Here is a 25,603-nt window from a genome sequence, read left to right as displayed (position 1 = left end):
CACACAGGAGCCTTGTGAAGGCAGGGCATGAGCCAGATGTAATAATATTCCTCAATCCCCCAGTCAGAATCAAGGCAAGGGTGGGACACGGACAACACACTGATGTCACAGGAACTTATTAAGCCAAAATGGACTGTCAAGCCTATTTTTAGCGTTTCCCGTCCCCTGCCATGTAGCCATTCACAGTGCTTGGAAGTGATGCTATATGTTTTGATTGATGTGTCTTTTTGGAGGCACACCCATCTGAGTAGGTCCTTGATGACCCCGGCTCCAGCCAACCCTCCGTCCCCTGGGCCCCTGGTGTTTCAGCTTTCAACAGTAGCATTGTATGGAAATGAAACTGTCTGCCAGCGCCCCTTCAAACTCTGTCAGTTCTGATTTCGATCATTCTTTTAAGAGTAGTGCTATTGAACAGCCTGTCATCGTTGGACTTTAAGTCAATTGAAATGGAACTGGCCTCTTTTTTTGCGCTCTCTCCTATTGTATTAACTTTTCGCTGAGCCAGGAGCAGTGGTTTCTTTTTAATATGGTAAACATTGGAAGAAGCTGGACCACTTTGCCAAGTACAGAGTGAACAAATGGATTAGTTGACGATAGCCTTCTACCACTTAAAGCCACAGAGATACTCAAACCACATGCATGGAATACAGCAGGGCTTTCAGAATTGGTCGGACATGGTTTAAACCAATAGAATAAGTAACATCACCACTTCCAGGAGTGTTTTTTTTGTTTCTACATTTATCAAATAGACATGCTCTCAGGTTGTTTGCAGAGGAATGCTAAGCTAACTGTGTGCACACTACTCTCTTTGTTGCCTTGTTGGGTTATGAATCCTGTTCTCACCCATAGGCACCGGAGAATGAGTGGAAAATTAGGTCCCGGCTGTCTCCACATTTGCTGTTTATAGGCACACCTCACAGCTGGAGCTTCTCATCAGCTGGAGAGTCATACTCACAGCTGGAAATACTATGCAGAGTTTTCAAGGTAGAACACAAATGACGCTGCATGTGATGGTCAAAGTATGCTGAAGATGAGTCCACACATAACGCATAAAAAACTGTATTACAGCGAGTGGAAAGCAACAAACGTGTCAACAGAACTCCTAACAACACGCGCTTTCTGAATAAAATAAACTATCTGGATCATTTTGGGTTGTGTTCACACATGAGAATGCTTTCTGATACTCTGGACTTCCTACTGTGTAACTTGGGCTGGTAAACCTCGCAAGAAGTCAGAAGCAAACGTTTCAGGCATTGGTTTCTCTCTGCTACGTGTCTGGAAATGTTCTGCAGTAGTTGAGTGAGAACAGTTTCTGTCACCACTACCACACGGTTGGTGTTGAGCTTTTGCATGCTTCACCCTGAGCTACATTTCATGTTCAGTCTGAGAAAGGGACACTGTGTCACATGCAGTTTCCTCACTTCAGCTACCCAGGCCAGCATGAGAAGATGCTGCAGCAGGAAAGCTCCTCCCATCCCTAAATTAGAAAAATTATTCCCATAACTGAATGCCCCCCCCCCCCCCCCCCAGCATTTTCATCTTTAAAATAGAATCTATGTGACTCCCTTCACAGACAGTCTTATCACTTACATTTTTTCTGCTTTATCTTAAACTAATGTTTGGTCATTTTAGAAATGAGCTCTTTAGCATTCTTGAAGATGAAGAAGTCAACAGGAGGGTGTTTTAGAAGGCAGATGGAAGAGGAAACCGAAAATAGACAATGCTCTCTTCTGGGGGGCTGTTTGGATCACTTTGTATCGATAAATAATAGAAGCAGCAAAGTAGTTCAACTTTATAATTTGACTCATTTAGAATGACCTTATTGTCTCCTTACTTTAATCTCCTCATAGGGGTTTCTGGTCCAACACAACAGTCCTGATGCAGCTGTGACAAGTTAAGTTAAGTCATGGGTCAGATTTTCATCCAGCTAAAATCTGAAATGATATCAAAGCTTTAACATGAGGTCATCGCTTCTTCATACACAGATGTTGCATGAAACGACTCAGAGTTTAGTAGTTTAACGTTTCTGTACCTCAAATACGAATCATTCAGTCCCTACTGGAGAGCACATTTAGGCCTCGAGGCTCCAGCACATGATATCAGCTTGTGTGTGTGTGTGTGTGTGTGCCTGTGGCGGATCAGTTGGTAAATTTTATAATATGTGGTGTGGAACAATAGCTGTGAGTGTATCATCACACTGTGTTGTATTAACGGAGCAGACTCTACTGGCTGCCATGTGTCTCTCATTAGGCTCTTTGGCAGACCCGGCTGCTTCCACGGAGCTGAGACGTGCAGCTCAACAAGAGCGCCATTCTCCACCAACAAACCCTGCACTCCTTCCCCTCAGCCCAGAAGACTCCCCTCGTCCTGTGGGCCTGAATGCGGTGAAATGCTCGATTGGTTTAGTAAAGGAAAAGTAGCCAGGATCACTGGATAGAAGTCTCATGAAATCATTGTCTATTAAAAAAAGCTTTGCCTGGAGGAGTCGGATGACATTATTTCCTGTAGCCTTTGCACTTTACAAAAAAAGCTGATTTGTTATTGTGGCTGCAAATAAATTCTCAGGCATTTGGCTAAACAGCAAGATCAGCCTTTATGCTTTAAAAAAGTTTGATGGTCTGTTGAGGATGCAATTTTATGGAAAAATGGAATATTTACTGATATTAATTTGAGTCTCTGCTGACTCTGTGACCCAACTAGTGTTTATCAGACGCTACTCCGCCCAAACAATCAACCAGTCGTATTAAGTAAAGGTTTTTTTCTTACATGTAGACGTCATCATTAAACTAATGGTTGCACATTAAGCCTGATAAACTTGTACCATGTTTCTTTACCACCGTTTTCTCTCTCTTCAGATTTAACCAACTGTTTTTCCAAAGATAACCGTGAGATTACAGATCTGAAAACGCTGCCTTGTGCTGGTCACAGGAAAAACTTAGTTATACAGTCAGTGTTCTATTGTTTCTTAAACTGAACGGGTGGGAATTGGCAAAAGTTTTTTGACTCCATGATCTTTCATGACAAAACCATAACTCAAGACTTCCTCCCGGTGAAATTGCTATAATTTGCTTGTGATTAACAATGCATTGAAAAAGTATGCAGAAACATCCATTTTGGCATTATAATTTGAAGTTATTTTCCCAAATTAGCTGAAGTTCCAGCTGTGGACCTGGCTTTTTGTAGATAGTCTTTAATTGGATCTTTTCCTTTGGATTTCCTCCCCCAGTTTTCCCAAATAATTATTTCTTCTTCGGCTGTGGAGATGCCCTGAAAGAAGTTCTTGATTTTCTTAACTTCTACTTTTGTGACTCTGTACTCTGATCTGATAAACCTTTCCTGATGTGTTGTGAGTAAACGCAACTGTTTGGTGAACATTTAGGAGGATAGACGGCCTCGACCTGCACGACTGTCCCTCTCGACTTTCATCTGCCCTACAGTCTCTGCAGAGGGCAGGCCTCACACGAACAACACCAATTGCATAACAAGGAAACTGTGTGTGTGTGTTTTCAGACGAAGCCTTGTTCTGCTGGCTCAGGAGGAGGTGAAAGAGATGGCCTTGCACGAACCTCACCTCCACATTTAGATCCTCACAGTCAGCACACACAGTTGTGGGACCTCTTCTGTTACTGCAACACCTAAATCCCACTTTTCATGCGCTGAGATCATTAAAAGGTTAACGAACTCGGCAAGGAACCCTGTAACCCTCGGCATGCTGAACATGCCTAATTTGTAGCAGGCACATATTGCATGAAAAGTTGTCTGTGTGTGGCAGCAGGTGCCTTGTAGGCATGGAAAACTTTGTAACAGCTGCAAGGTGGCCCGTTTGGCAAGTCGATAATGGTTTCGTTGTGTTTGGCTCAGTTTGTTGGTTGGTCAGATGACAGGAAAAGGATAAGACCGAATTCACTACCAAAACAGCGTGCCAGCAGACTTTGTATAGCCTCGAAAGGTGGTGTGGAAATTGGTCATAGCAGTTATTGTAGCAGCTTGTGGCTTGTCCATTTAGCCTCTGGAAACAAGAGGCCCATTTGAAGGGAGACGGGAAGGGCCTGGGCGCCTCACTTCCTGTTTATTGGGTTTGTCCCCGGCAAGGGTAAGGGGTGGGGGGGGTCGTCTGGTGGAGCCTAATTGAATGGAGAAGATGGTGTTGAGTAGGTAAGACTTCCTTATTCTTGTTGTGCTCCAAACTAAAACACACTGTACGCTCTCTCACTCTCATTCTCTTGGCTGTGTAATTGCTCTGTGCCTCTGGAAGCTGTGACCTCTGATTTGCTTCAGTTCCCTTCCACCTGACATGAGGGTGTTACAGATAACAGACCCAAAAGGAAACCACGACATTTTAGCCATATTGTTATAATCCACATCAGAGCTGGATCACACATCGCAGGTTTGTGATACCGACACATGCATTGAATGCCTTCCTTGTAAGAGTTTAATTAACCAGAGAATAGCTTTGTTAAAGGGATGCTGCGCAGTGCTGACTCGACCTTTTTCTGAGCTGGCATTCATAAAAGTCCCTATGTTCACTTCAGGAACTTTAAAAGCTGTAGATACTGACTTTAATACCAGCGGAGTTCCTCTGCCGGCCTGTTGTGAGCTCACTGGTGCCGAAGCCTTTTGTGTTGCAGACAGATGTGCACACTGCACTGGCAGCTCTCCCATCCCCCCACTTGTAGAGATGATGTCACTGCATAAGCCCATCTTCCCAGGTGGGATTCAGGTACTTTTCAGCCAATCAGAGGATTGTTTACACCTGAATCTGATGGCGTAGCCACACCAGCACGCACAACTTAATAGCAGCTGATCTCATTGTCTCATAAGGATCAGATTATATTGGTCTCACAACGGCTCATCCTTTCACGTAATGAAGGGCGGTGGAAAATGTGAACAGAAGTGCTTGTCAGAGAAGTGGGGAGCGCGCTCGTCCCTGCTGTCGGCTGCTGGGGACATGTATTGATTTGACCTCTCGCTGTCTTTTTCTGGAGCTTTCTTAAAGGGCAGCAGCTGCCTCCGCCCTCTTTCTTCCCTTTTTGCTCACTCAGCACCATCTGAGAGCATCAGGCTTGCTTTTTGTTTGGCACCAATGTGTGTTGGGGAGAATATTCTTTTTATTTTCTTTAAATATGAGTTGCCCCAACCTGTGTGTACAGTTAGTTTGTGTTGTACAGTAGGATTTTGATAGCAATTTTGCCGGCAGAGGAGGGCTTCGCTGTAGTTTCACTCTCATGCCATCTATCCCCCCCAAGGAGCAAAACACGTGTGTCTTTGTCTTGGAATTTTCTTTGTCTGCAAACACACTCAGCTCCACGTGACTCAGTCCCTGTGTTACACCTAACAACAACTTCCTGACAAGCATGTGCTCACTGTTTGTTTTCACCTGATTAACCTCCAGAGACTCGCGGACATCCCTAATTACATGAAGTTTAAACCTTGGAGTAGAACAGATCTTCTGCCTGACAAAAAGTTCATTCAAGTCTTTGTTTTGCTCTGTGATTTGGGGCTTGCTGTAGACTAACCGTCACGGCCTCTCTCTTTTTAATCCGTTGTGGATGTCCATGAGTGATGCTGCAGGCGGGTTGGAACAAGCCTGCCTCTCCATCCAGGGATCTTCCTCAGATAGACCAGACTTCCTTTCTGGGCAGGGGAGCTGTTGCACAAACATTGACTTGAATTAACTTCTCTAAGCCGATTAGAGGTTAAAATGCACTCGCTTGACTAGAAGTTCCTACAAGGCGCACGGACTCGCTCGGGTTTTCCACCAGCTTGGTTTTGGTTTGGTCAGCTGTTGGCCTCCCTCAGTCGCATGTTTCTCCTCACCTCTTTGGAAGCTCTTTGGGTGTGACCGCTTCCTAAGCTTTCATCACTGTTAGTGTTAATCAAACCCACACAATGGGCCGCAGTTTCCTCTGCTATCAGATTGTGGAGAGATCTTGTCGAGTCATCAGGGAGGTGGATTTTGTTTTCTTTGTCCGTTTTTTCTTCTTCTTCTTCTATTTTTGCTCGCCTTGCAGGATTTTTGGGTAAACAATAAACTCTTGGGAATGTTTTTATTTGAGGTATTCTTTGTTTTTGCTGGCTGTGCTTCCATCTTTGGGTTTTTGTACAGACCAGCTGCGGACGTGTGTTTTTACATCGGGTTACGGATAATATTGTGTGTATTTGATGAAGGTTTTTAATCTGGCATCTTGTGAACTCAGTTCACAGCGCTGATGAATAGCTTTTTGGTATTTTGTTTTATTTTTTGCACAAATCAGAGGGGTTGTGTGTGTTTGTGTGGACAGAGCAGCACCGGCTGTACTGTTATCTGGAAATTGTCCTTGTCCTCCCCGTTTGACCGGGCGGTTGTTGTGATAAGCGGAGCAGCAGATGTGAGTCGGCTGTTTTTCTTAAAGCAAAGCACTCTGAGGCTGCGGCGACAACTCGAGAGATGCTCTTCACAGATAGCTACTGCACAGGGCACGCTCGAGCTGATGGACGCATTATGTTCTTACAGTTCTTACATGTTCTTTCTCACGTTAGAAGCATGGTGTGAGAAACGGCATCCATCAGTACTGAAATGGAACGAACCACAGCAAACTTTTAGGGGAAATATTCGAACAGAGCTAGCTGTTAAATTTCCCTTAAAAGTTATACTTTAACTAATCCAGCTATCATTTTTGACTAATTGAGAAAACTATTGAGACGCCCCTGAACAGTTAATGAACCTCACAAGAAGCTTGTGTGACTTTTTAACAACTTCGTCAGCAGCCCCAGTCGAGCAGGTTTAGCTCGGGTCAGTTAGCCTCATGCTCTTTGGGTTACAGAGCAGCAGGCCATTGGCTGGGGTGAAATAACAAATCAAACGCCAACATGCCAGACAGTCTGATTGGGTTGAACTCTCTGTCCTGTCTGTGCAGGAAATGGAGCCTTTTCCTCTGGGAAAAGGGTCCCCTGAACCACCACATTCATCTCTCATGTCTGCTTGTTGCTTATCTCGCAGGCAAAGAGAACGCAGAGTTATGTCATATACCTAGAAACCAGCTGGTGTAAGATAAGAAGCAGACTAATGCAATTTCGCGTCTGCTCTTAAGGCAACCTGTGTACATAATAAATCATGATCTTTTGGTTTGGCTCCGGGTGACACTGAGTCATACCCGTCTTTATGTAGTTCAGATTCTACACATTTTTCACATGGATGTCGATTTTTACACGCTGTACCGGATGTGTGTTCAGGGCAGTTACTTCAGTGGTGATGAATAGACTGCTCAGCATCATCCCCGGCCCATGTATAGTTTGGCTCAGTTTCCACGTTAAAGGAACATTCTGTGCCTTTTACAGTGCGTGTTTTCTTGGAAATGCCACAGGTTAAATGCATCCACATTCCCCTCTATAGGAGATCTGTGACTAAACGCCCTCACTTTGGAGTTAATGAGCTGGATCAGGGCAAGGCAACCCTGGAGCTGAACACAGAGCACCACCCAAACTGCAAGAACCCCCACACCCTTCTCTTTACCTCTTCCCCAAGTTGCTTTTAAGTTTACCCAACAGTCCATTCAGTGCTTTGTGGGCTTAATTTCTGTTTCACCTTTCCCAAACACATCAGGAGTCCCAGCTTGACTGCACTGTCATCTTTTCTGCAGCCCCGTCATTTTTGGGCTCTCTTTATTCTAACTTAGTTTTTTCCGTGTCAGATAAAGCTGAAGGAGACCCCTCTAGTTTTGTCATGATCTGTGAAAAGAGAGCTCTGTTCACCCTGAAGCTACGAGCTCAAACCTATCCTGCTCCATCCCCATGTAAAAAATATGGGTGCAAACCTAATCCTTTATCCACCATCTCGTCTTTCCATGGCACTCCTTCTTCTCCGTCCTCCATCTTTTTCTATACTGCTTTCACACTCGCACATACCCAAATCTGCATACACACACACACACAGACTGCCTCTTGTGCTTCTGAGCAGAAATTAGACCCTGTCTGACCACAGCTGCCCACATTTTCTCTCGATGCACCTCTTTCTTACGTCAGACAACCCCCCCCCCCCCCTCCCAACTCCTTCCTTCTAACCTCACCTTTCATTACTCAGTGGTTTTATTGAGGATTCATTACACCATTGCTCCCTGTGTCTTTTTGATTATGCTCATCTTACTCACCCACAACACCAGTAGTGGAAAGTATTACAATCTTCAAAGGATGTTGGCGTCTTTACAGTCTGCACAGTCCTGGTTCTGTTCCAAATGTCACAAAAAGCCCACAAAATACACGCAGAAGCTCACATCTGAGCATCCACACCCTTATTATAAAACCTTGAATGGAAAATTTAGTCTAGCTGTGCGAGGCTAGGTACGTTTCAGAGAATGTCTGCACTGAGAGGCCTCTTCCATCGGTGGGAGGACTCCTCTCTCACTTTTCCTCTTATTCGGATGCAAAAGTTAAACCTTTATTTCCTCTCCAGTCAAGTTGCTGCTGTGCAAGTCACCAAAAGGTTTGACTTACCTGATATGAAATCCTCTACACACCTGCAGTTTATGCCAGAAGATGGCAGTGTTGAGCCAACATCAGAGTCATAGCTCTGCGTATGAGACGTGGAATGTTCCTCTCCCACAATCTGGACTCTCGTGCCAAACCACCCTGCACTGTTGTTTCATTGGAGCTGTAATCTGCAGGTAATGTTTTGGTTTGGTTCAGAAATGTACTGAATTTTATCTGCAGTTGGGAAAACGGCAAGTTTGTGTGTCCAAGCCTCTTGGCCAAGGTTATGATACACGTCCCAGGAAGCGAGGCATTCTTTACTCTTTTTATTACAGTTTTGGGAAGGCTTTGAGCTTTGAAGGAAGCTTATCAGTTTCCTCCACCAGTGCATAGTTGAAGCATACTGCGCATAACCAGACTATCAGTACTCACATCTTGGGAACTGTACGTTACAGACAGTAGGGTACGAGCTGTATTCATTTTCATTCGAGTTCTTTGGCTCACTCCTGCATTACGAAGAAGAGCAGCCCACCTGTCTTTATGCATGAGTTCCTGCTGTCATGTGATCAATCTCATGACACAGAAAGAGTGACCTTTACCACAGAGCTGTAGCCATTCACAGGACTAAGCCTCATTACTCTTCCCCTTATGGCTTCAGGCCTGAGTACAGTCACATTCTCACCGTGCTATGAACACCTTTGATTCAGCAGCTTTTCACAGGTTATCCTACCTGTTTATCACCAAACTAATCTCTCCTGTGCCTTCCTGGCTTTTCTCTTGTTGAGCATTTATCATAGCTGACCTTGCACTTGAGTCGCAGTACTCGGAGTAGGTAAATACCTACGCTGTTTGTGCACAGACTTTTGCAATTGACAGACAGGTGTTTGGCTGCCCAAATGGCAAAGTATTAGATGGATAGAGACTCTTCTGCAAAGGAATGTGGGGAGGAGGAGTGCAGCAGGCGCCCAGGGCATGCTGTGACAGCCTCCCACCCTGATACAAACTCTTATAATCCAAAGTTCTCTTTTTTTTCTCTTTTTTTTTCAGTTTCCTGAACCTCAGTTGCTCTCTTCACCCCCCCTTCACTTAACTAATCTCAACTCCGTCGTTCTCACCTCCTGCCTCGTTGTTCTTTTCCCTCTCCTATTTCATCCAGTTCATATTCCATTCCGGTTCATTCCTGCTGACTTGAATGTATGAAGTATCCATGGTGCTGGTGATTTATAAACGTCTGGACACGTCTGGTATTTCTCATCTCCTTCCTTTTTTACTGAAGCCCTCCTTTCCCTCACTCAGCCATGAACCGATGAAACGATGGCCTCCCGTTTTATACCAGCTCAAGGGTCCACAAACAGTTGGATTTTTTTAACTTTTAATTGGAAGAAGTATGCAGCCATTCTGCAGTACAGTTGCAGAAACATTTGGGCAGACAGGTACTTGTTCTTTGTCATTACAGATGCTAAATTGAGCATGAATTTAAACTCTCTGGCCATTGCTCATAAAAAAGCGCAGATCCACACCCCTTCGAACTAGAGAAAAGCCAAGTTCAACCAAAGTGATAGTTTTTTTAGCTCTCTTGCTCTTGACCTCCTTGAGTTTACTCTTCATGTCGCCTTTGCTTCTCTTCACTCCTTTGTTCAGCCAGCTTGTGTGTGCAGAGGGCGATGACATGTCTTCGCATGCAGCCCATCCCTTTCAGGAATGCAGAGCAACAAAGTGATGAAGCCAAGGAGAAGGAGTCAAAAAGAAAAAGCTGGAAGAGGGAGAATAGGTAAACAGACATGATGCGCTGATATCTCTGGAATTCCAACAAATACTCCATTACAAACATTGCAACGCAGTAAAGTAAAAGCATGAGATGTGCTGCATAAATTCCTGCATTGGCCTGAAGAAAAGTGCAAAAAGTGCAAGGGTTCATTAAGTTTAAGTAGGCAGCTGTTACTTTGGCAAGTTGGAAGCTGCCTTCTCTGGCTCTGGTTTTGTTTGCATGTCTACAAACACTCCACAGGTGCTTGATACAGGCCACACATGCTCAGGGTTTTTCACAGCATACAGACCATTTACCTGCAGACTTTTGCACAAGTAAAACATGAAGAGGTGAATTGTTTCTGGGTTCCAAATAAACTGAGTTGGCTTTTCTTGAATCAGTTCTTGTTTGCCTTTTAGAGGTGGAGGGTAGCAGCATCTGATGCATTTATTATATTTTACAAGCTGTGACAAGCAAACAAGTGTTTCAATCGTTTGAAAGTTGGGAATTGCAGTGCAGGTCAGTGGGTTCAGTGTCTCTTGGCCCTGTTGACCCGTATCTGGGTCTATAGACCTTCAGTCTTCAGTGTTTTCACTGGCTAAGACCTTACCTAAACACACTCCCACATCCCCAGAACGTAACATCAACAGGTCTTAAAGAGCAGTGCGGACCTGGACTCCGTTTTATTCATTCATTTTGGTTTTTAGTGTTGTTGGGCTCGTGTCCCATCTATCTTCTTTTTTTTATCGCAGCAATCATTTGCTGGAGGTTTGCTTCTGCTAGGCTGTTTTCAGCTAACAAGTCACATCTGCCATGGCTGTGACTCATCTGCTGCTTGCCTCGAGTCACTGTTTTTCTTTGTCTCTGATAGGTGGAATTTGTCGGCTGACTTTCAAACCCAACCTGTTTGGCCAGCCATCCTTTTCTAGTCAGTGCCGATCCATACCCTTTATCTAAAGTGCTCCCCTCGATTGAACAATTCTTCTAATGATTTCTAATGATCAGTTTTGTGGCGGTTTGACTGTTAACGGGCACACTTTTATTTCTATTTGTTTAAAAACTAAAGTGCTCACTCTGACAAACTAACGCCTCCAAACATTTCCTGGTGCGTTCTGACGTAAATCCTGTGATTACTTGAATTTCTTAAATTTTTCCTCCACCACAACCTTTACTTTCCTGGTCTTATCTTTTGGTATGATCAGCATGTGTTTTTTTTTCTTGTTTAAACTGTCAGATAAAGGTTTTACACATCATGAAACACATTGGCCAGTGACGTCTGTGTTTCCATCACCTGACTTTATTTCTTCTTCCCTCCTCCTTTTCTTGTAAGTGGCCTGATTTCTTAGTTAATCCAAAACTTTATCTATACTATCTCTTTTTTTATACATTTTCCTTTATTTAATGGCCATGTAAACCCGCCGCATGACCTGTGTACTTCATAAAGTTAGAATTTAGATGTACAAATATGATTATTTTTTTGCAGATAAGCCTTTTACAGTCAACGAGCTAAATGCCAGCTGTTACATATGCTGGACTAATATAATATGTGCATCGTAAGCATGTTTCACGCCTCAACAACAAACAAATCAGTGTGCAATCAAAGGAACGCACTTTCAACATGCATCTGCATGTCGCACTCGCAGTTAAAGGCTCTGTTCGCATAACTAAGTCTACCCTTTGAAATGCAGTCGCTTGTTTATCGTAAGTTTGGTGCTTTAAGATATTGGGTCGCGCCGACCTTTAAGTGCCAGTTAACCATAGTAGTATAAACAGTGTTTTAGCGAGTAGAGACGATTATGAATGAAATGATTTGTCTCAGATAGTTGTGATCAGGCAGATTACATAAATCTGCCACTAATCAGTTCTTTGCAGCAATGTCTGGTTTAGTAAGAGCTGGTAGCAGACGAGTGATGCCATGTTGAGTCTGTGTAGCTGGAGGGAAGGTGGCAGTCAGACAATGGTTTACTCTTTCTCTTCTGCTTCAGCGTCACAGACGATGGAATGTGACCGTTGGTTTCCATCCACGTCAGACATTGTGTAAGGAAGGTCCAGCATGTGCAGCTTACTGGCATCTCTGTCTCCACCTGCTTATATAGCAGCACATACAGCTTTGCAGGTGGGACTTCATACTGCCTGGTTAATAAAAGAAAGGGCCGCTCCAGGTTTAATCGCCCCTGCTCTTTAATTTTCATGCCAGATCCTCTGAAGCTGCGATTGTGGAGGCCCAGGCCAAGCCCCAGTGATCTTGAATGGATGTCTCCTATTTTAAGTAACCTCACAGATCCAATAGTTAGGGGTAAATTAATGGAAAGTTCCCTTCCAGCATGGGATTTCCATTAGAGCAACACGCCGTTTTCTCATGATTCCTTGTGACAACATAAAGAGGAAAATTACACTGTAAGAATTCTTACAAAAAAACCCTCTTCAGATGCACTATATTTACTTTACACTGGAAATGAATGTCCTGCTCACCTTTCTCCTCTCTGCAAAACTCATTTTTAAATCTCAAACTGAGCATTGAATTGTTCAATGTTCTGCTTCCACGAGTGAAAATTCTGATCAAAAAAGATAAATAAGCACAGGTACAAAGTAAGTTTATGTACGTTTGCGATGCTGCTTCCCATATCTGTTGCTGTGGGCTCATTTTTATTGGCAGTAAAAAGAATATTGACTTTTGATAATTGGCCGTAATTGACGTAACAACCCCTCCGTAAACCCCCCACATCTGGTTATGGGTCCTTACATCCCCTCGACAGCTCAGTCTCTTGTCTGCTTACACAGTCACTGCTTTGATTAAGCTGCTTTGTGCATACCCAGGCGCACACATGGCATGCCCCCCCCCACACCACCACCTTCTATGTGCGCAGTTTTCTGTATTCTTTATGGGCCTGGCCAAGTAGACTGGTGCTATAATTAGCACCAGGGAAAGAGTCGGCGCCCTGTTCTGGCCTCTGTCCCGTTGCTCATACTTCTCACAACTTCTACCACAGCAGAAGTCACTTTTTGGGCCTTTGGATCACCCATCTCCTGCCTCTAAAGTCGGTGTGTAGCCCTTGTGCAGCATAAAGGAAGACAGTCAGTCATGCAGAATGAGGCGCTCATCAGACCATCATTCCCTTGAATTCTTTCAGATTGTCTCTTTGGGTCACATGGGGCAGGGGGGTGCTTTTAAACATAAAGAAGTGATGTCTCAGATGGTCCAGCATTCCACCGTAAACATGCTTCTTTGGCATGGCACTTCATACATCTTTACATTCACTAATTAAACCCTGTCATGTGCACACAAAACCCTCACAGTCTCTTATCTGCACCTCGTGTGTCTGCTGGCTTTAGCCCACATACTCTGTTCACATGGCTCCACAAATTTCACAGATTGCTGTGTTTTTATGTGCATCTATGCTGCTGTAAACTGTCGCGCCAGTTCCTGCCACATCTGCAGCAGCAACATCAACCCAAATAGTTTTGTCTTAGCAAAAATCCGACTTGTTGTAGACCACGGGAGACAATTATATAGAGAGGGGCGACAAAAACAAAACGAATAAGGGTGGAGAAATGTGTGAACAGAGCAACAGAGGAGACAATAAGAGGGGATGTCTGTTGTGAGGCAGTAATTAGAGGGATGAACTGTGAGGGAATGATAGTTTGGCAACACTACTTATAATCTTCCCATGAGTGGAACGTCTTCCGAAAGTCGGTGTTCGTATATTCTTGTTCATTATGCGCTTTGTGCTCGTTCATTATGTGATGTTGTCGTCTCTTGGTGACAATTTGATGAGAATTTATCGTGCTCAAATCATATCCATGTTTCAAACCATGTCCCTAACATGAAACATCTGAACGATTCCTAGCTTTAGCTTTGTTTGATTCCTCACTGGTTCATCAGCTCATGTCTGAACACGCCTAACCGCTGTCATAACTGGACTCCAGGTGAAGAGCAGAATCAAAAGGAGGAATGTTGCCCTGCATGCACGCTGCACTGGTACTGCTTCTCAATTTGACACTGGCAGTTTCCTCTGTTAAATTTAGCCGTAAACACAGCTGTAATTTTAATGTTTAGCAGCTTTTTTGTACGTATATTAATGCACAAAAGAGTGAAGAGGAAATTTAAGGAGTGACCACTGCTCTTCCATGAAAGCAGCTCGCTTTAGGTCACATTTTAATTGATTCACAGGTTTATCACGTGTGTGTGTGTGAATCATTAGCAGAGGTAGTTTATTTACTTTTTATTGTCTTTACTGGAAAGGTCGTGCTCGTGTAAACGTGTTTACACTATAGCAGGCATGTAAAACGCAGCTACACCTTTTACCTCGTTGTAGTCGACAGTTACTAGCTGACCACCTGTTGCTGCATTTAACTGCACTTCAGGGAAAAGGACGAACCACGTCCACATGGGCAGACGTTGACGTCACCACGGCCCGCCCACTCGTTCCGTTCCTCTGCTCTGATTGGACCACATCGGCAGGGAGGAGGGCTTTCTGTAAAGTCTCCTCAGTAAAGTTTTTCTTGCTCGTGCACATTGACTTATATGTCTCACTTAGATCAAACCGTGGTGTAGGCTAGGCCGCATCTTTAGGGGAGACTTTCTGCAATATTTTCTTCATGTTTTAAGCTATGGTCGGAGATTATTCCTCCTACTCCAGAGATAAGACGGATATGCACCCTCAAAAAAACTCTAAAAACGGACTAAGTTGCAAAATGGTGCTTCAGGCAGTCGGGAAAGTCCTGAGGTAAAACTTTTCTTTTCTTTTTTTGATTATATAAATTATATATCGTAATAACACGTAGTTACCTGTAGACACCCAAACCGTAATCTACTGATAATTTATGTTTGAACGGATGTGATATCATTCTCTCCGACATCCTGTTAAATGATCTCGGCTTTTATTACGCTCACGCCTTGTCCCTTCATCTAAACATGAACGCATCCGTGGTCTCGGTAGCTCGAGACGATGGACAAAGTAGCCGTCTCTTCTCTCTTGTAATTACACAAGAATTAAGACCCTCTGATTCCGGGGTCACTGCAAATTACCAGCCGGCGATGAAGGGAGACTGTAGCCTGAGAGGCTCTTTAAGCTGTTGCAGACAAGCCTCAACAAGAGCTTGCGTAATGTGACACCATCTCCTCATGTCGTCTAATGAATTGTTTAAGACTCCTCCAAAAATATTCTTTTAGAATGAATTATTTTCATTAACATGTATATAATTGGATCAAACGTAAATAGTCATAAAGTTCTTACAGCATGACATCTGCACTCTAAGCTTAATTACAACTCAGGACTGGATGAAAGTACATGAATCCATCTTGTCCTGTTTACGCCTCTTTCTTTCAGTCACAGAGTTGGTGTTGTGTCCTCAAACTGTAAACACACTGACCCATATTTGATGTGTAAATGCGTTATTTCCACTCCCATCTAAAGGTCATAATATGCTAGATTAATGCTCAAAAGAATGCATGACCCAAATAGACGGGTTAACTGTGTTTGCGTGTCATGCAAAGTGAGCCAAACAACTACCCCGGTCAGTATTTTAATCCCTGTGGAAAAGTGCAGTAAGTGAGTAAAAGTACAAGCTGCTTGCATGGCACTTCCTAGTAAGGGAAAACCGGTTTACATTCATCCATCCTCTGTGTTATCATCGATGTGAGTGAGTTCCTCCAGGCGACAGACCATCCTGCTAATGCTTAGATTGGGTTTCTTTTTACCTTTCAGCTCCAGGAACTGGTGTCTTTTTCCTAAAGGCTCGAGCTTTAAAACTCATTGTATTTCATGACAGTGGCGACTGAGACGGTGGGGAGAATATCCACCATCTTAAGCTCTCTCAACGGTGTGTTCGGATGTAATGGGCAGAGCAGAAACTGTTCGTGTCTGTTGCAAAACCTTCGACGGGTAGAGACAAGTCTTGCTGCACCTTTTTTATCGAGAAGTTAGACGATCACCACAGAAGTGCTCTGTGGATGCCCGGGAGGGACAAAAGGGGATTTTGGCTAATTTGCCACCTTAAGGAAAAAACACTTCATCTAAGTTAACAACGATGCATATTTTTGGGATTTTATGAGGAGGTGGGAAGGGCTGTTGAACTGTTTATGGCCCCACTTTTCGACTTGGAGGCAGGTATAAATAGTTACCTTTAAGCGGTTTGGAGTGAACATGCAGCGTTGTATAATCTCAATTTTGAAAGCTTGAAAAAAATCAGTATTCCTTTCCTTCATATACCCTCTTTATTAAACTATTTGATGAAGAAACCATTCAAATTGATCGGCTCTAGTTCAGATTTTCAGTGATACCATCTCTGCCAAATGTTCGTTATCCTGTCCAATCAATATCAGAGTTTACATTCTTCCAGAAAGGTTCCTTGTGCAGAGTGCTTAAGCAGCAGCATTGTGTTACCTTTTCCCAGACCCCCCCTCCTGTCTCACATGTGTGTTGTGATGTTGATGAGGTTCCATCATGGTGCTGGTAGGGGGTCCTTATAGTTCTGAAAGCCCTTACAGCCACTCAATGGGATTTAGCACAGGATGACTAGGGGAAGATGGGTTGGTCAGTATCCACTTATTCGTTTTTTTTTTTCTTCACACGGGCTAAAATCTTCATTTACTGCGTTGCTTTCAACCCAAAGGTGCTCACGATTAGGTGGTGGCAGCTCCACCTCCTTTGTTTTTGTTCCTTATCTCTTTACTCCAGAATGAAAAGTATTTGTGTCAGCACTCTTTTGAAATGACAGATAAACTTGGTAGAGTTGAGCAACACAGGGCTGAAGGTTTATTCGGTCCTTCGCTGCGTCTCCTTTTAGCTCCGTAATGGCTGCTGCGGTTTAGCTTTGGTGTGCTTAGACTGCCTGCATTTCCTCTGTTTGTGGCTTTTTTTTTTTTTTTTTTTAAGAGAAAAGAGCCATTGAGTTTGGATCCCGAAATAGATCCGCAGGCTTGGAGACAACTTATCCTCCTAAAACTGCTCTTTTTGGAAAATGGTAGACTTCATTCACTCAGTTCTTGCCTTATAATCGAACACCAGAGCAATGCTACTTGTTCTATCTCCTTCCCTTTTTTAATAGACCACAGTTTACAGCTTCCAGACATCTCCTGGGTTGGAGGTTCTGTGATTGTATCGTAAACTCTGAGACTGGTGCTGATATATTCTGTACTTCAGAGATTTTATCCTCTGAGTCTTGAAAGTTATTGTTTTCTGCCTCCAGTCTTACTGTATTTCCGTTGGACTCACTTTGCCTAACTGGTTCATTTTTAATAGTTTAAATACTTAACAGTTGCCGCAAAATCCTTTCAATCTCTGCACGTACCAGCAGTCTGAGAGAAGACGATAGTTGTGTTTGTCAGTGTTGCTCTTGTTATTCACCCTTGCAGATTGCATTGATTGCATCCATGTGTCAATAGTTATACTTCCCTGCAATCCAGAGGTTCTATCCGGGCAAACAGTTGCGCAATATCTACGTTGGCAGGAGCCTCTGGCTTCAGGGGAAAAGTCATTACGTGGGGTTTTTAAAAGTCAGAATTTAGTTGCATTCACACCACAGCAAGAACCAGTAAGATTAAAAATATCATTATTTTATGTTGAGCAGTGAAGGATCGGTCGATATGTATGGGGGTGGTGAAAGGAGAGCTATTTAGAAGCAAATTGTGCTGCTCTCAAGAAAGCACTTAAGCTAATTCTTCAGCATAACTCTGTAATGTGGTCCCATGTGATTCCAGGATTAATTGGATCCAGGTTCTGGTAATGAGACTGGATTGTGGTGTACCTGCCAGAGGGCTTCTCGTCTTTAGTCGAAGCTTATTTTAGAACCAAGTGTAGTCGGTACTCATTTGGCACACAGTCAGCTAGCATACAGCAGCTAATATTTGCACCAGTCCGAGGGCAAGCACATGTATGTTTGAACAGGCTTGGTGCACGCACACGTGCTTGGACAAACAGTGTCTGAGACCAGACAGCACTTGCTTCTTGTGGATTTTCTCGGGATCTCTGGTGGGATCAGGCTTGTGATGCAGCTGTTGGGGCCAGCTGGGTCAGCCATGAAAAGGGAAAGGAGGCTACAGCCAGAACTGCCTTTGTGTATGAGACACAGGTGTGTGTGTGTGTGTGTGTCACAAAGTGGGTTTGCTGTGTGTACTTGTGGCGTTGTACGAGAGAAAAGGTAGTGTGCGTGAGGATGGCTGGATGGTGGGGGATGTGGTATTTCTGGTAAAAGTGAAAGGCTAAGAGTGGCAAATGGACAGAGTTGAACAGCTGTCGAGTCAGTCACTCCACAGCTATGCTGCACTGACCTCCCTGTCACCCGACTATACAACCCTATTTCATTGTATTTACTACAGATAAATGCCTTCTTACTTCCCACCTCTACTTAAAATCTAAATAAGACAAGTTTACCCGTTTGACAATCGAAAAGCTGATCAGCCGTGAGAAAATGAAGGATCTGTTCCTGCTGGTGCCAGGCAGGCTGGACTTCTCCCCCAAGTCAGGAGACATGTGCCTGGCCTCAGTTCCCCTTCACTCCTTCCTTCTGGACTGCCCTGATCTGGTGAGGAGAAAGAGGCATCTGCTGCCTTTTATGGCAAAGGCTTTGCTTGGAGAACTTTACCAAGAAAAGACCAACCTTTGTGTGTATTTGTGGCAGGAAAGTCAGACTACGTATGCATGTATGTCTGTGGGGAGGAGTGCTGGCACGGAGGAAGTTTTCTTTATCCTAAAATAAAGCCTGACTTTCACCTCCACTTACGACACAAATGTGCACTAGAAGTGGAGGAGGCGTTTTGTGTGGAAAATGACGGAATTACACAGAGAGAGGGGCAGGAAATGGCTCAGTCAAACAGAATGTTTTCAAAAGGATCCTTTCACAGGAGTCGGCCAGTTTTTTCCGAGAGGTTTAACTTAGCCTTTGAAATGTTGTTAGAGCTGACGGTATCAGTAGCTGAAGCTCTTTCCTTGGGAAAAGCCCCTTCACATGATGGAACATGTAGCTCAGCGCAAAACCACAGAGGCCACATGAATCTGTCTGTGTCCTCATGAGCAGGAAGACTTTTTTCAATTAATTTTTTATTTTTTGGAAAGAGAGGAAGCAGATAGAGATAAGGAGAAATGAAAGACATTATAAAGTAAGCATTTACAGGAGCTTTAAAGGAGCATGACAGTTTGGGGGATGGTTAGTTGATAGGGAAAGAAAGATGAAGAGAAAGGCCACAAAGAGATGAAAAGAAAAGGTGAAGATGGGACTCTGAGGCTTTTGACCCTGAACAAAAGAGTGTTTGGACAGGTGAGCCTCCAGCCAGTCTCATAAAGAAAGGCAGAGCAGCAGGGAAAATGAGGTGAAACAGAAAGTGGTCAGTCATTAATAATTAGCCAGCAGTGTTATCGCAGATGTCCTTGGATTTTAGATGAGGCCACAGCGAGCTCAGGTTTTACAGGATTGAAGGAGCAGAATAGCTTCCTGTGCTTCCTGGGGAAGGGACTTGAACTGCTGTGTTTTTGAACACTCTGCTCTGGCCAAAGAGGCCTCGTGCCTCTCAGTCCTGTCATGTTTGGAAAGTGTTTATTAGTTCCCATGGATATCAGCTGGGCCTGCGTCAATCTAACTCCCCTCTCCGTTCGCCTCCCCCTCTGATCTTCCCTTACCTCCGTTTCTGCTTGCTGAACTGATTTCTAATAATCTCAAGCCACACGTGGACCATGAATGTAACACCATTTTTCATGCAGAAAACCAACTCTCCGGTAAACTTGTGTTTTATTGCAGTCGAGCTTGAGTGAAAATGAGAAGGGATTTTACTGCTGCTTGAACATGGTGGATACAATCCTTTGTCATTTGTGCCGTAAGAACAGCCCACCATGATTCAGGAGCCAGAAAAGCTATTTTTCTGTCATGGTGATGGACCTGAGAGAGCAAATCGGAAAGAAAGAAAAGAAGCGAGAGCCAAGAGCACATAGCTGGATCGCTGTGTTAAGACAGAGGGTGTGGATGGAGGAGGATGAGAACTAGAGATGGAGTGGGTGAGTGCACTAAGGCTGGAAATGAGGGTCAACAAGAGCACAATAAATCCAGGGAGGAAAATCAAATTCCCCTGTCCTCAAGCAAACCCAAGCAACCAAACAGTGGCTGGTTCAGTTTGCAACAAAATACAGATGGAGGGCCAATTCGAAGCTGGAATACAGTCGTTAATCAGTCGAGATGGATCCCAACTCCTAAAGTTACAAAAAAAGGTGTGGTCGCCGATTGCGTTAGTCTGTTTTTGTGTCAAGCTCCTCAACCTTTGACCCCAGACTGCTCTGCCTCCACTAATACAGACCCAGGAGCTGGGGGAGGAGAGGTTACAGCCCTGGAAGTGAAGAAAGGGTGTGACATGACATCCTCATGCTAAAACTAGCAGTGGAAGCACAACGCTGGGGACAAGTGTCTGTGTTGAGAGCCTGGCGTAAGGTCGGAGGTCAGAGATCAGACGCAGCAACAGAGGGTCTGTGAGTGATCTGTGAAGGCTGCCGTGAATCTAGTTTTTTACTGTTCAGTCCAACGTTTTTCTTTCAAAGTTCTGTGTGTTTTAGTTCAGGTCGACAAGCAATTTGTTTTGATTTCCTCTTTCATCTGTGGAATGTTTCTGCAGAACTCTAACATGTCCCGGTTCCTCCTCCTCTTCACTGCCCCACACTACTTGAAAATCTGGTTGGATGCTTCTTTTTTTTTTTTAAAAAACAAAACAACATGTCGTAGAGCCGTTTGGAAAATTCCCGCTCTGGTTGTCCAGCAAGTTGCCTCTCGCTCTTTGCACTTTGCACAGTTTTAAAAATCAAACCGCGCCGCTCACTTCCTCATCAGCAGATCCTTAACCTGTCCTCGTTTTCTCTGTGTTGCAGGAAGTCGAAGACGAAGCCAAATGGAAAGAAACCACCGGCAGAAGAGAAGAAGCAGTACTTGGAGCCAGAGTTCACAAAAATCCGTGTGGTGGATTTTGACCTTAAGGAGCTGGTGGTGCTGCCCAGAGAGATAGACCTCAATGAATGGCTAGCGAGCAACAGTGAGTGACTTTCACTGTGAAGTTAATGATAGACCTGAACACTAGATGTTGCAGCCCAAAGAGTTTAACACGACTGCGGAGGAGGAGGAGGAGTTCTTGTACAGTAAATAGAGCTTTTTATATGTTATGTAACTCAGCACCATCGTTGTTCAGATGAGAAGTGTGCATATGATCTCATTTGAGATGTAATTCCCCCCTAAAGCTCTGCGCTGGCTCCAACTTGTAACATTTTCCTCGGGGGTATGGAGTCGTTTTTCCAGATCCGTAGGCACTTGTCATGCGGAGATAACAAGAAGTTCTTGCAGTGCAAGCGATCCAAGCCCTTAATACGATCCAGGCCTGGCGCTGCATTGAGACTATTTCCAGTAACACCACACACTATCTTCTAAAAAAAACAATTATTTACAGCCACTCCCTGCACTTTTACTGACGGTTTCCATTAAGAGCATAATTTGTTGACTTTCGTCAGCTCATCAGCGCCTGGCTGCTGGATCGGGCTGCTGAGGCTCTTTATTTTGTCTTTGTCCTTGACTTTGTTTAGGTTGCATATCCAATCCTGCCACTTCCTTGCAGGGGTAAAAGGGAAATGTTCTTTTTGTTTTAGGCTGATAAGAATAAAAAACAGATGGGGGGGGTGGGATGAGTTCATGAAGTTGGATGTTGTGTAAGCTGCCTTGTATGAATGTGTATCCACCACTAATTGGATTTTAGCTGAAAGGCAAACAATGGGGATGAGTGACGTTTTGATTATGTTGTTTTTTACCGAATCTTTAATGAGATGAGTAATTAAATTCTGCAGCACTTTAGCTCAAAATGTTTTGGCCACTACTTTGTCAAGCAAAATAAATTAGTTGTCGGCCATTGTTTTGGTTTTTTTAAAGCAGAACTTTGGATGAAACTAAATGAGACAGATTTCAGAGGTCATAACCTTTTTCTGCCTTTAGAAGAAGTGGAAATGGGATGAAAAGTGTCACAGAATCATAACCTACAGGTTAAACATTTGTCTTGTTGTTCCCACTGTGCTTTTTTTAATGAATGAACCTGTGAAAGATCACATGGAATAGCTCCCCGGTAGCTGATATCACAGACGACCCATTTATCTTTCATTTATTTTCACTATTTGGAGATTATTGTATTTTGAAACGTTTCTCAGGGTAGTTTCCATTCTAGTTGCAAGCTTTGAATAAATGGGTCAGTTAAAGAAGGAATGTCACCTGACCAGAAAAATACAAGTTTGCATACATCGAACATGCAAATGTTTTGGACCATTGCAACACCCTGAATAGCCCCCATGTTTGCTTTGCTGTGCAGCAGATTGTGAAACCTGTTTAAATTGCTTGTGACTACCTTCCACTGTGACTTGATGAGGTGACAACAGATTGCTTTTTCATGCTCAGGGGCAGTGTTTAAGACGCTCATTGTTATCTCTGTGACATAGAAATGATTAGCTCCTCTGTGGCAGGCGACACATGATATATAACATTTGGGATTTCTGTCTCTTGTGTCTTTCGCAGCAACGACATTCTTTAATCTTATCAACCTGCAGTACAGCACCATTTCAGAGTTCTGCACTGGGGACACCTGTCAGGCCATGACAGCCTGCAACACGTAAGTCATCTCCCACGCTTATGGTTCATTTATAGCTCACCTGCAGAGCCACATTGGTTTATTCATCAGAAATCTAGTGTCCCGTTGGTTAATTCATTAAGGGTTCACTCACAACCCCGATGGAGCACTCAAGCTACATTTGGTCTTTTAACATCCCCCACAGTCCAACTGTGCACAACTTGTGGTCCTCACTATGTTTTAACTTAATGTTTATCCCACAGTCTTCAGCAGTTTCATGATCAATGATGATTTGCAACATTTTTCGTATCACTTCAGCTCGATTTTCTTAAATATTCCAGCCCAGTGCATCTATTATAATCCTATATATGCAAAAGTGGAGTCCGTGTGCTAATAATTAACCCGGGATAACGGGTTAAATAAAAGTCCCCTGGAGTCCAGTCTGTGTGCTTGCTTCTTCTGTCTAAAGTCTGCTGATGTCATTATGTTTAAATCTCACACACTTTCTTGATGCCTTGATCAAACTGTTGCCTTCTGGACTTTGGCCACTTGCTCCAGAGATTAAAGTTAACTTTGGGGCTAAAACTACTGAATCACTCTGAAGTCAACTCACAGATTCTTTTAAAAGGAAGTGAACCGTTGGGGGTGGAGGTGATTTAGTCAGGTAGATGTAGTTTTCTCTGTAGGTAGTTGGTAGCCACTGTATGCAGCAAAGCAAACATATCTTTGCTTTAGGGTGTTTAACGAAACTTTGAATTGTATTCATGACCTGTTAACACAGGGGAGTTGACCAACTGTAGGTATTTATCCAACAGGTTTGCTCTGTCAGGGTGTGGTGCCGTCTTTATTTATGAGTCTTTGACTCGAAAGAGAGCCCTTCATTTCCTCTGTGTGTACTGAATGGTGGTAAAACCTGATTAGCCACACTTAACAGTACTCTTTAAACAGCTCCTAACACATTTCATGTAGACTGCCAGCACACACGCCCACCCACGCGCTCACATGGGAGAAATACTATGACGATGACAAACAACACGGCCGTTGACGAATGACGACTTTATCAAAGATTTGCTGTGAGAAAGAAGCTTGACAAGTTAACCTCTCTGTCAGGGGTGGATTTTTCCGCTGCCGTCACCTTAAGCTGCTCTTACGAACCCGCGCCCAGAGACATGAAACGGGCTTCGCCTGCAGTCTGCATGCAGAGGAGGCAGCAGAGCAGATTAGCATGTTTTTGTTGCCTGCATAGTGTTGAGTTGAATCTGTTTTGAATACAGTTAATCTCCTCTCTGGATTGAGAGGTCCATATTGGAACGTAGCGCTCTACCTTCCTCCACCGCCTGCCGTGCAGCACCCCGCCCTTTCCTGTCTGAGCAGAACCTGGCACCCGCACCCCTCTGTGGTGAAAACTGAGCGAGCTACAGTCGCAGCAGCGTCATTGCCCCTGCCCACGGGCACAGCTCAGCGCTATTTTTAGAGGAAAATGTTTCCATGAGTTTGAGAGAACGGAACCATTTAGTCGCTATTTAGACCCATTTTGTACGGGTGGGTGGAGAGATGTCGTGTTCATTAGTGTTGGCTTCTTATAGCTGGTTCCACTTTGGATTCTGCTGATTTAGAACATTTAGCAAAGTAAGGAACTGCTGTTAAACTTTGATTTAACCTCCATGTGGATGCATATTATGCTCTCCGTGTGCAGTTGAGTCAGAGCCCCTACCTCAGTGGGATGAAGTGTATTGTAAGAAGCCTGTGGTCAGAGTGTCTCCTCCTGTGGGGTCAGCTATGTGGACTCTTTACATTCCTCAGGATTTGTAATGTCTGGCCTAAGCTACACCTGCACTCACTTTTTCTGCGATTTTTATCCGCCTGCTAACCAACCAGGTCCAGCTCGATGAGCTGGTCTGCTGTGGTTGCTTCTCTTGTCTCGTATCGCTGTCTGATTCATGGCTGGCACAACAAAAGGCGCCTGCTGTGAATTCATCAACCTCTAAGGTGTCTGATGACTGAGCTGCTGGCATGACCAGCTCAGTACCGCCAACCTCCTTTTTGACCTTTAGTTAATTATGTTCCCAGCCATCCAATTTCTAACTAAGCTGACCGGGTTCGCCCATACGGAAATGTTTGGCCGGCAGCAGGACGGGTCCTGAGGACGGCCCGGGGCTTGGCCCAATCAGGAAATTAAAGCCCGGGGGTACCACAGCAGGGAAAATCCAAGCCGAGTTTAGACCGTTTGTTACAAAAATAGTCATTTAATTCAGAAAGTCATGTAGGGTTTTTCCTGAATGAGGAAACAGAGCAGATGTTGCAAGGAGTTACTCAGGTCTCATACGTCACGTGTAATTTATCCTGTTTACTGATTGATTACTCAAGGAAATACTCTTGTTTTTTTTGCCACACGCATTCTTTTGTATAATTGTTTGAAGATTAGTGGTTTAGTTAACTGTTCATAGGTAATTTGTTATTGAATCCCTGTAGTCTGGTATCTGTTTAACATGATCTCTTTGACACTGTCTCTCCAGAATATACTACTGGTATGACGAGAGGGGGAAGAAGACGAAGTGCACTGCTCCACAGTATGTCGATTTTGTTATGAGTCTCTGTCAGAAACTGGTCACAGATGAGGAAATCTTTCCCACAAAATACGGTGAGTATCCCTCTGCTTCCAGGCCTGCGTAATGTTAAAGTGTTAGACTCTAAAGTAACTGATGCTGCGCTGCCCCCTGGTGCTTTGGGTGTAGAACTGCAGACATACAGTTGGGCTCAATGAGAAACGTCAGGGAGAAAGTTGAGACTGTGTTCAAGAGATTTGATGTCGGATCTGTTTCAAGGGGTTAGGATGA

The 25,603-nt window shown here is 44.0% G+C and overlaps 1 protein-coding gene across 4 annotated transcripts in view; it reads left to right on the top strand.

Moving 5' to 3' along the window:
• Nucleotides 1–25,603, top strand: part of mob2a (MOB kinase activator 2a) — a 53,217-nt gene that overhangs the window by 25,312 nt on the left and 2,302 nt on the right. For 3 of the 4 annotated variants that reach the window (XM_072385525.1, XM_072385526.1, XM_072385524.1), the window contains exons 2-4: nucleotides 21,040–21,200; nucleotides 22,715–22,808; nucleotides 25,283–25,407. In XM_072385525.1, coding sequence (XP_072241626.1) covers nucleotides 21,040–21,200; nucleotides 22,715–22,808; nucleotides 25,283–25,407 — 380 coding nt within the window. Of the gene's footprint in view, nucleotides 1–14,702; nucleotides 14,920–21,039; nucleotides 21,201–22,714; nucleotides 22,809–25,282; nucleotides 25,408–25,603 lie in introns of those variants that run through there. The other variant, XM_072385523.1, reaches the window with a different exon arrangement.

Source organism: Leuresthes tenuis, unplaced genomic scaffold (genome assembly GCF_036924035.1).
Source record: "Leuresthes tenuis unplaced genomic scaffold, fLeuTen1.0.hap1 SCAF_5, whole genome shotgun sequence".
Classification (NCBI taxonomy): domain Eukaryota; kingdom Metazoa; phylum Chordata; class Actinopteri; order Atheriniformes; family Atherinopsidae; genus Leuresthes; species Leuresthes tenuis.
The sequence above is the reverse complement of the archived record's forward strand: the minus strand, read 5'-3'. Positions and strand labels throughout refer to the sequence as shown.